Source organism: Engystomops pustulosus, chromosome 4 (genome assembly GCF_040894005.1).
Source record: "Engystomops pustulosus chromosome 4, aEngPut4.maternal, whole genome shotgun sequence".
Classification (NCBI taxonomy): domain Eukaryota; kingdom Metazoa; phylum Chordata; class Amphibia; order Anura; family Leptodactylidae; genus Engystomops; species Engystomops pustulosus.
The window spans coordinates 143,927,536-143,939,163 of record NC_092414.1 but is presented as its reverse complement, the minus strand read 5'-3'; the positions used below and the strand labels follow the sequence as shown (position 1 = coordinate 143,939,163).

Genomic DNA, 11,628 nt, shown 5'->3' with positions numbered 1-11,628 from the left:
TTTTTATTTTTCAAAGTTGCAAAAAAGTGTCATTTTCGACAAATTTTCCATTACAGGGTTAAACGCCAGGAATAACAGTTATTATATTTTGCTAGATCGAACATTTTGGGTTGCGATACCTGACATGTTTATGATTTTTTACTATTTATATATGAGTTCTAGGGAAAAGGGGGCTATTAGAATTTTTCGTTTTTTAAAATCTTTTTCTTTTTACCTTTTTCAGACCCCCTAGGTCAGCGGTGGCGACCCTATGGCACGCGTGCCAGAGAGGGCACGCAGAGCCCTCAGTGCTGGCACGCGGGTCCTTTGAATTTAACTCAGGTTTAAGCAGTATCGGAGTCGCAGTATCGGACTGCCTGCTCTGTCACACTGATGACTGCAGCGCACAGGACGGTAAGCGTCCCAGCGCTGGCAGCGTAATGATGTCATTATGCTGCCAGCGCTGGGCACCTTACTGTGTGCAGAACAGAAGAAGAAGGAGGAACGCTGGTTTCCTGCCCGCTCCTCCCCTAAAATTTCGCCCGCAAGCCACGGAAACTCCCAGGACACCCTGCCCACTACTGCAAATCTCACCGCCCGGTGGAATTCTGCCCGCTACCACAAACCCCACCTTAGCCCAAACCTCGCCTGCTACCGCAACCGACTCCGAACGCTACCAAATGGCCCCCCCGCTAGACCCTCTGCCCGGACTGTCCGCTCTCCGCCCACTACTGCAATTGAACTCCGGCCACTCTCGCTACCCCCGCCCCTCCCCAACTCCGGTCACTGCACCCCCCCCCCCATCACCCCCTCCCTTGGAACTCATGCCTCAGAAACCCACTGCCCAGATCTCCAGATGCCGCATTACCCCCCCCCCCCTCCGCAGCCCTAACTCTGGCCGCCCACCCTCTGCCCATCTACCCTACCAACCTTCCCCCACCCCCTGGAACACCAGACAGCTGAACTTTTGCCCACCTTGGACAACCAACCAAAGAGCAAGTAATCTATGTATGTATTTATGTATATACATGTTATAATATATATATATCTGTGTAAGGGCTTATTTTTTGCATAACTTATTTATCATTCCATGTCGTGTACTAGGAAGCTGTAGATTTTAATACTATCGCTCTGCGCTCCAAATCATTTGTCTCCTTTATTCTTTGGTTTGATGCAATCACAGTGATACCAGGTTTTTAGGTTTTATTGTGTTTTAATACTTTTTCAATAATTAAACCAGTATACGAAAAAGAAAATAGTTTCGCCATCTTGTGACGCTAATAACTTTAGTGCACGGAGCTGGGGAGGTGCGATTTTTTTCTTAATGAGCCGTTGTTTTCATTGCTACCATTTTGAGGACTGTGTGACCTTTTGATAACTTTTTATTACTCTTTTATATGATGTAAAATGGTGCTGCCTCTTCCTCAATGTCATACGAATGAAACAAGTATAGGAGTTTTGAAATGCGAATAAAACGCAATGGGAGGGAAGCTTCCTCTGATCGGGAATATATCATTTTATTGATTCTAAACTAAACCGTCAGTTTTCAGGTTAAATTGCCGTACTGGCACTTTGCGATAAGTAATTAGGTTTTGGGTTGTAGTTTGGGCACTCGGTCTCTAAAAGGTTCGCCATCACTGCCCTAGGTGGTCTGATTGATCCTACCACATACTGCAGTTACTTCACAGGGAACTGCAGCACTCACGCACCACTAGGATTTAGATGTTTAGACATTTACAGGGTTAACACCCACAATCGGTACCAGCGCGGACAGCGGGTGTTACTGGTGGGTGGTTGCTGCAATATGCCAGCCTTCACCATCATACCTAGGTCTTTTTCAGAATCCAACAGGTTTCATTATAAAAGTGGTTATAAATTTGAAACGCTTTAACATATCCACGTAATGGAGATTGTTTTCTCGTAAAACATTATACTTACCGTTGGTTGAAAATTGTGACACGTTTTGCATTTAACTACAAGAAAAGGAAATATGGATAACATTTCTAAAAATTCTCCATTCAAAGTTTAACATTTTCTGTTTTCCAAACAGACGACCCAAATATTTACCAAATGTCTGCTTCATGTTGGCATGATTCTTTGTGTCTAGGATATTATGAGGCTTAAAACTTTACATGCAATTTTAAACATTTTCATGAAAACTGACAAATTTTTAAAGGATCAGTTCAACGTTCAAGTGGCAATTGTTAATGGAGAGAGATCACATGACCCTCCATCTGCAGCCTTTTTATGGACAGGAATTTTTGGCAGATGAGGTAAAAGAAAGGAGTTTTCACTTTACACATCAAGAAAGTGGCGCGGAACCTTTAATAGATGTATATTAGTAAATTAGCCATTATCCAGATCCCCACACATTACAAAAGAAATGAGGTAAACTGGCCAATCCCTTTACATATGGGCGTGAAATAATTGCATAGACCATCAGAATAGAGGCCAAAATAGAAGGGTTTTTTTTCACTTGATTTGCAAATAGTGGTTCACACCTATGCTGATTTTTGGCACATGTTCAATACAATCCTTCAGTGACAACCAGGTTTCCTCCAGACAAACAAAAAAAATGTAGGCAGGTCCAACTGTGTATATTCACTGCTCCAAATCATATGTTTTCCTCTTGTAAGAGTTAAACTGGTTAAAACCAACAAAATTATTTGGCATGTGAGTATCCAATGCATCGGGTAACAAAGTACAAGTTAATGGGGACATGTAAATCTAAAAAAAGAATGCAAACTATGAGATCAAACAACATCCCTTTATTAGGTCCAACATAATATTACACAGATTGGGACATAATAAAAGAACAGTGTTGCATTTTTCCCAAATAAAGGTAATAGGTTAACGTCTTTGTATTTCAGGATGGCTGTGTACAATCAAGTAGCTTTGATAAAACATTTGGATAGATGATCTGTGGAGGAAAAAAAAAAAAAAAGTTATTTCCTTGGCATGGCTCACAGGAGTAGATAATGCAGGCAGATTACGTCACAAGATAGCTGAGGGGGACATATGGTCCAACAAGTGGGAGCCCCACAATACGATATTCATGCTTGATTATAGGAAAACCCCTTTAAGTACTATATGCCAAGTACATTTACATATACCAAAATGCACAAATTTGTTACAACTTGCCTTTTCATATTTTATCCAAACCCAGCTCCTCTGGGGTGGAAATACCAAGCTCATCTAAAGTCGGTCTGAGTTCCTGAATAACATAGGGGTAGATTTCCTTATGGGGTCCAGCTTTATCCTGTATGGCGAAAAAATAAAAATACAACCACATCACAAAACCATTTTTGACCACAGTTATAGGAAATGTATCACCTTTTTCTAATTTATTTACATTTTCCTTTTCAGGAAGATCAAAATTTTGTTCATTGTTATGGAACCCATCATCGAGACCAGCAGTTCTCAACCTGTGGGTCGTGACCCTGACGGGGGTAAAACGACCAAGACACAGGGGTCGCCTAAAGCCATCACAGCCACGATTTCATCACGTTTTGCCATTAAAAAAAATTATTTGTGCTCAATACAAATACAATCTCCATGCTGTCGGCTTTCAAAAAATATATGGTTTAAGAGGTGCTTTCCCCTATTACTCACTATTTTGCAGGCTGTGTCTCAACATTCCTAGCTTTTTTTTGGGTTATGTCAGCTTTGTGAGGATCCATTTAGGTGAACATATGACAGAGGTATCTATAAACACTTTCTTTTACACTTAGGAGCTATGTACAATTTTTACAATTACATTTTTATGCTTTTATTAAAAAAAAGTTATGCTCAAATCAGAATTGTATGAAGATGCCCATGTCTATAAACTCCTTATTGCAATTTTGCAAAAGGGGTAAGTTTTGCTTTCAGAAAATGTATGGTTTCTTTATGCTGAAATTTCGGTTTTATCTGTACATTTGTAAAAATTGCTCCAGCCAACACCAGAAATTTTTCCCTCATAATGCCTGGCAGGTAAAGAGTTAATATAGATGACGACATGCATGAAAAACACAAAAACAACAAATTTGTTTAAAATAAAAACTTTGTTAAAAAACACTGGGGGTGATTTACTAAGCCCTGTGGCAGGTTTGTGGGGATAATGCCAATTAAAATCTTTGTTTCAGCTGATTTCAAGCTGTTTGCTCCCTACTTTAGGCGTGACGCCGAACAGCTGGGGATGTGAACAGCTCAGTCCGCTAAACGAACCAAAGTCTCTGCAAGAAAATGGCTGAGACGTCTCATGATACTTTGATAGTTTGACCAGACAAACCTGGCAGATATCAGGGAAGGGCAGCGAATAACCCTTTCGGGTTTACTCAAGAGGCCGGAGCCTCCTAGTAAATCTTGTGTGCGGTGCGCTTGGGGGCACAATTAACCCCTTCCTGCCGATGCCCTTTTTTGCAAGTACAGAGCTGTGTTATGGCTTATTTTCTGCGTAACAAATTACACTTCAAAATGGTGGTATTTAATATTTCATGCTTTGTACTGGGAAGCTTGGATTTTACGGATGTCTACTTTATTCTTTCGGTCGGTACGATTACGGGGAAACCAAATTTGTATAGGTTTTAGGTTTAAAAAAAATTAAAACCCCTGTAGAATTTTTTTGGGATTTACCATCCTGGCACTAGTAATTTTTTTATACTTTGGTGTACAGAGCTGTGCGTGGTATCATTTTTTGCGATTTTTGATGACGTTTTCAATGTTATCATTTTTAGGACTGTATGAACCATTGATCACTTTTAATATAATTTTTTTATATTTTTAAAAATGGCATAAAAGTGCCATTTTTGATTTCAGGCGCTATCTTCCGTTACGGGATTAAACGCAGTGAAATTTTTTTTTATTTATATCAGTTCTAGGGAAAGGGGGGCAATTTGAATTTTTTTTTTTAAACTTTTTTTTTTAATTTTACTATTTTTAAGACTCCCTAGGGTACTTTAATGCTAGGTTGTCTGATAGATCCTACCATATGGCAGTATATGGGGATTTTCTTCCTCATTCATTACAATGTGCTGCTAGTTTGACTGTTCTAATCATTACTATTTTCAGGTTCTAAATACAAATCATCAAATGTGTGGGTGGGTCACAACATACTAGTGCCAACATGACAGCACGGCTTCATTCCACTCACCTTCACCGCTTCCAAAATGCGGACAGTACTTGCAAAGTCATTTAACCGCCTGCACGCACGCAAAGCAGCATCAAGGATTTTTGGTTCTGGGACTAAATCATAACCGATCAGAGTGTTCACACCTGATTAAAGTGGAGAAAATAAAATTAGTATTTTTCCAAGTCATACAAAAGGATTTCAAGTGTCACAGCAAATTATGAAAACTAACTTTGAGTGCCCAATTTTCTTACCACTAGAAGGACTACAAAGTGTAGTACTTTATAAGAATTGATAAATATTCTCCATCCAACCAGTTTAAGCCACACACATTGAAGAACAGGTTTTCAATAGCACCATTTTCAGATTAATTTGCCTTTGGCTCACAAGTGTCTTTACCAAAAGATTCCCTTCCATATATGGACATCTACATGCTCCATTTAGATAAAGCAATCCAACCCCAAAAGGGCAAAACAAATACATGACCTACTGCAAAAACCCAAGCTGACCTGAATTTCATGAGGAAATTTGGCAGATTTCATGTCAAATACTGGGCGAACGTACCTGTACAATACTTTAAGGTAGGGGTCAGGGAATGCCACATATTTAAAAATGTAATACATCTCCCCTCCCCCCCAACTTATAAAACGCCCAGCCGTGCCCACTCATAAAAATAAACAGCTCACCCCCGTCTTCTGTTCTGCTCTTTAGGTTCCCAGCACAAGGCCAGACACATCTATAAGCGCAGCCTGTGCATAGTCTATGAAGTCATTAGGCAGCGACACTGTGGCGTCATGGCGTGGTCAGAGTGCATAGCAGAAGAGGTGAAGAGGCGAGACCCGGAGGGCTAGTACTAAGCCATCCATAAGGCGAGAGTGGATTTTTCAGCACAATAATTGGCTTATAGCAGAGTATATATTTGTCTGGGAGCCAGATGTAGCCATCAAAAGAGACATCTGGCTGATAAGCAGAATTGAACCTAATAATACACTACTTTATTAAGCCGATCACTTATGAGATGTTCTTTTTAACATTTAGCATGGTGGCATGACCAGACTTGAAAAGTGTGAGTGTCAAAAGCATCCGAGCAAAACTGTTATAGTTTCCCATAGCAACCAATCAGAGCTCAGCTTTCAATTTTCCACAGCAGTTTATAAAATGAAAGATAGGCTCATATTAGTTCCCATAAGCAACTAGAAGAGGTCTGCCTTCAGATACTTATGATAAATCTCCTCCAATAAGTATACAAATAAAGATAGAAGTTCATTACAAATGAACCTATTTATAGTAGAAAATAGCACCACAGTTGGCATGGTTTCCTTTATAAACCAAGGCAGATCAAAGTAATCCTTAGTACATCAATGTTTATGGAGAACGGAAGACCCTCTGTCATTTGTTTCTTTTACTCTCTTCTATAGTGTAGAGTTTAAAGGAACATGACTTTAAACTTCATTTTCTGGATGCCACTTGGGCAATAAAACGAACATGATATGGAAGGCATCAATACTACAATTGATACACTACAGCACAACTGTTTAGCAGTGAAGCAGGGATTTATTGCATAATATTTTGATATGATGCAAGGAATCCCATCCCTTAAATTGTGTGGTCAGCCCATAACAAAGTACACCGCATGGTCCATACACCAGGAGACAGACCAACCATATCTAGTATGTGGGTGCCCCAAATGAACCTCTTGTAATTAAATTGTCAATTCTATAATCGGCCTAAAGGTAAACACTGCAAGTTTAGCCAATGATAAAGTTTAGGCCCATTCAGACCTCTGCCATTATCTTCTCTCACTAACTTGACTTCAGCGGACGTTTAATGCCTCCAAGCGTCTGTTTGCATCACTTCGTGGAAGTGAAACAAACAGACACCAACAGAAGCCAAAACAAGACTATTGAAACCGACATTTTAACTCATCCTTTAGACTTCCATTATTATTTTAGAGACAAAGGTAACAAATGCAGGTATGACCTGGTCCTCATTTTACAGACCTGACATTATTGTAATTGACCTAACCGCACTTGCCTCTGTCAGCTCTGTAAAATGAGGACCAGGTCAAACCTGCATTTGTTATCTTTGTCACTAAAGATGCCTGACATCATCTACATTTTAAAACAGATGTCAATAGTAATTTCTAAAAGCTCAGCATTGTGCTGTTCTTCGTGGAAATACAGGAATTAGTTGACAAGTGGGTGTTACCATTTTCTGAAAAAAGATCAGCACATGCCCCATGAAGGGGACTAGTAACAGCCAGTTGGCCATTTCCAAAACTAATAAGACAAAAAAATTCAGGGTCATATGAAAATATATGCCAGGATTATGGTAGTATGGTTAATTATTTACATGCCAGGAAACCAATGACATTCATTACAATGACACCATAGTTTCTATCAAAACATGGCGCTTCTCTTCGATCAATTACCTTTTCGCAGCTCCCAGGCATCAATATCTGGCTTGTTGAAATAAGTCACCCAACGTGCATCAAACTCCTCATCTGACTCATGTTTGGCATGAGAATAGCAACGAGCGGCAACAGCAACTGAAGAGAAAGAAAAATTTATATAAGATAAAGGAAAAATCTAAGACACCTAACACCGACTTAATGCATATTCTTCCCAACCAGGTGTCAGTCCCATCATTTTTGTACATCTAGGGCTATGGATTTTGTACAGTAGACACTAGTTCATGAACACTGGATACTGAGATTTTTGAAGACTTTTCTCCTAACGTTCGAGTCGTTCCTTGAATGGTCCAGCTGGTGCTTTAAAGGAAACCTACCACCACAAATCTACCTATAAAGGTAGATCGGGTGGTAGGTGAATCAATGGGACGTGAGGATAGCCCTTTTAAGGGCTAATCCTCACGTCCCCGCACTGTTTTATAAACTTTTATTACATCAATATGTTAATTTACTTATGGGGCTACTGGGGCGTGGAGTAGCCGCATCTGAGGTTACACGAGGCGGCTACTCCACGCCCCGGTAGCCACATTACCCCTCCTACTCACCATGTTCGGCGCGCAGCTGCTCGTAGCTGCGCGCCCTCGTCCGCCGATCCTGACGTCTGCGCATGCGCAGAACAGCAGGCCCGCGCCTGCGCGGTCACTGCTCTGAAGCCGGGGCTGCGCAGGCGCGGGCCTGCTGTTCTGCGCATGCGCAGACGGCAGGATCGGCGGACGAGGGCGCGCAGCTACGAGCAGCTGCGCGCCGAACATGGTGAGTAGGAGGGGTAATGTGGCTACCGGGGCGTGGAGTAGCCGCCTCGTGTAACCTCAGATGCGGCTACTCCACGCCCAAGTAGCCGCATAAGTAAATTAACATATTAATGTAATAAAAGTTTATAAAACAGTGCGGGGACGTGAGGATTAGCCCTTAAAAGGGCTATCCTCACGTCCCATTGATTCACCTACCACCCGATCTACCTTTATAGGTAGATTTGTGGTGGTAGGTGCCCTTTAAGTTTGTAACCTCCATGCTGTTTGAACACCAGGGACGTTATCTGCAGCCCAAGTCACTCCAGAGACTACAAAGATAAGGTATAAAGTTGGTGTGTTCGACAACTCCTTGTTTTGGCTGTCAATAAATGATCTAAAGGGAGATGTAAACTCCCTTATGCCTTATTGTCTGCAATAGTCCTGGTCCAAAATTCCTCAACACCAGAGACAGGAGCTAGTGCGGAGCCCTCCAGAGGGGCAACCCCACACACTCCCCCAACATACTCTCCAAAAAAAAAAAAATCCCTTCAAGTTTATTTTAACTCAATGTTGCATTAAAGCAGGATTCCATGGATGAAATGGTCAATGCAGAATCAGGTTTCCTAATAGAGATCAACTTTTTTTTTTTTTTAAGGGTTCATACATTCATAGGCTTCCAGCAGGTATAATGATTTACCAGGCAGCATGTAAAGGCCAGTTATATTTTTTATAAAGTTTCAACGGCCCATAAACACAGATTGCATGAATGAATGAATCTGCAGCTAGCAATCCTTAAACCCAATGTAAATGAAGAATTGCAATGCTTCCCCTGTACCGAGACTTCCTGTAGAAGAGTCTCATTGAAGGGCACAGCAGTCATCTTTATGCCTGTAGGTTATTGAGAACAGGGGCAAGTCACTGAGACTACACTCAGGTATAAAGCTGGTGTGTTCCACCACTCCTGGTTTTGGGTCAGAATAACTGATCTAAAGGGAGGTGTAAACCCACTTTCGCCTTATTGTCTGCAACAGTCCTGGTCCAACAGTCCTAGGCACCGGAGACAGGAGCTACTGTTCTATCGACAGTAGAACTGGCAGATATAGATTCTTTATATGCAATATTGTCAAAATCTACACTTAGAGGATGAGACAGAAAGTTGATACAACAATAAGAATTAATCAGGGTTGTGGCATCAGTAATATGAACAGGGTTATAAGAAATTTGAAAATGATAAAACTATATAATAAATGGTGACCACATGACTAGTACGACATTGGACCAAATGATAGTAAGATGCTGTTGTGAAGTAACCAGAGGTTGGATTTTGACATGACACTCAGGGTCAGCAGGCAGCGTTATAGTAGCAGTCTTTAGCTGCAATAAAGGAGAGCAGTGACAAGCCTGGACAGCAGGTCACCAGCTAGCCTGGGCACACATCAGAAGTAGTTGGGGGATTCCTCTTGTGCACAGTTACAATGAAATGACATAAAATGAAGAGAATACACAGAATGTTAGTAGCAAGGTAAGTAATTGGGGGAGGGGACAATTGTCAGCACCCTCTCCTTCTCACTACTAGTCAATGTGACCTTTCTTCCGGGATGTACGGCCCCATCAGCTGCTCTCGTGAGCTCACGTCCCACTACTTAAAGGGGCAGTAAACACAAAACAGAGCTATGGAGACAGATACAGTGAGGGAGATTTAGCAGAAGTGTCAGTGCAGAACTGTTATAGTTGCTGACCTATACATAGTACTGTACCTACACGGCTCCACTACACACAGGAGTGTATAATATGATAGCTAATCTTTACATAATACAGTACTTACACGGCTGCACTACACATAGGGCTGTATAAGAGGCTGTACAGCTAGCTGACCTCTACTTAGTACTTTACACGGCTGCATTACATGAGTGGAGGTCAGCTACCTGTACAGTATCATACACTCATCTACGTGTAGTGGAGCCATAGATATACTCCAGCTCCGTGCAGCACATACACGGCACTACGGGCCAGCACTGCGGCGGATGACCTCGGGCACATGCGGCACTGCAGAGGACAGGCTGGCTGCAGGCTACTGCTCCCCCGGCACAGGCTCAGCAGGCCCATAGCGCAGCCGGGTCATCACAAGGGCACAGCCGGCTGCGGCACTGCCATAGTATACAGCACTAGTCCACAGCAGCACTGCACCATACAGCACAGCCCGCCATGTACTGCGGCACAGGGAGCCGGCTACTGAAGCCTGAAACATGGCGCTCCCCACATCTCACACGTCAAGGACACAATGGCGATCCCACAGTAAGCTCACCTTGGGAGCAGGCTGGCTGGGGCTGCGGGCGGCAGCGAGGAAGGCTGCGGAGGCCAGAGGACACGCAGCGCCGGAGAGCAGCACCCAACATGGCGGCGGCTGAGCGGTGTGTGAGGAGACGGGAGAAGTGGCGGCGGATGCGGACCGGAAGAAAGAGGCACGCGCGCGCTCTACACGCTCAACCAGGGGCCGGCACTGGGCGTACGGACACACAAGGGTAAAAGGGGGCGTGTTCACATACGTCGGCGTACCATAGAGCCACGGCTTCAAGGTGAAAGCGAGCGCCACCTGCTGACAAGACTGCCACGTGTGCACTGGATGTTCAATGTATGTACACATCATGGAGGAGATGGATAATGGCCTTCCCGTAGTCACTGCCGCTTCCTGCACACAGCTGTAATCTTATTATCATGGGGCATGATGCCTAATTCTGGATATACTGCACCAGGACCGAGCACACACATGCAATGTGCTGTATTGTAACTATATATTACAGGGGTTTAACTAGGAGAGGCAGGGCCGCATAGCATTGATACACTCATGTGCACACATATACAGTGTCAGGGATTTTATGTAGGGCTCCAACAACCCTCTTGATTTTTGTAAGGGTGATGGCCCACGTGGCGTTGTGAACGTATTTTTGGCCCGTTTTTAAGCAGTCCGTCAAAAAATGCAGCATCGCACAACCTTTCATGTGCTCGCCAGAGGTATCCAGACTGTTGTTAGGTACCGGCATAACATCCACAGAACCATGAGAGACCATATGCTGGTACGGTTGGCCCTGGGTTCCTTCTGATACATGACTGCAATGCCTCATGTGGCTGTAGCGTGCCAGCAGTTCATGCATGATAAAGGCATTGATGCTTTGGACTGGCACACTCATTCCCCAGACCTGAATCCGATTGACCACATCTGGGACATCCACCAATGCCACGTTTCACAACAGTGTCCAGTATTTGACTGATGCTTTTAAGGGAACCTATCATCAAAAATTTACTGAATAAACCACTACCATTATGCTGGCAAGCAGCTGAAC

General features: G+C 42.9%; 1 protein-coding gene across 1 annotated transcript; it reads right to left on the bottom strand.

Moving 5' to 3' along the window:
* Window positions 1-2,732: 2,732 nt before the first annotated feature.
* On the bottom strand, window positions 2,733-10,824 carry COX5A (cytochrome c oxidase subunit 5A). The gene is made up of 5 exons (XM_072147884.1): window positions 10,593-10,824; window positions 7,518-7,634; window positions 5,111-5,232; window positions 3,121-3,238; window positions 2,733-2,899 (listed from the first exon to the last, which is right to left on the bottom strand). The coding sequence occupies exons 1-4, from the start codon at window positions 10,681-10,683 to the stop codon at window positions 3,125-3,127; spliced, it is 444 nt and encodes a 147-aa protein (XP_072003985.1). The 5' UTR covers window positions 10,684-10,824; the 3' UTR covers window positions 2,733-2,899; window positions 3,121-3,124.
* Window positions 10,825-11,628: the final 804 nt, after the last annotated feature.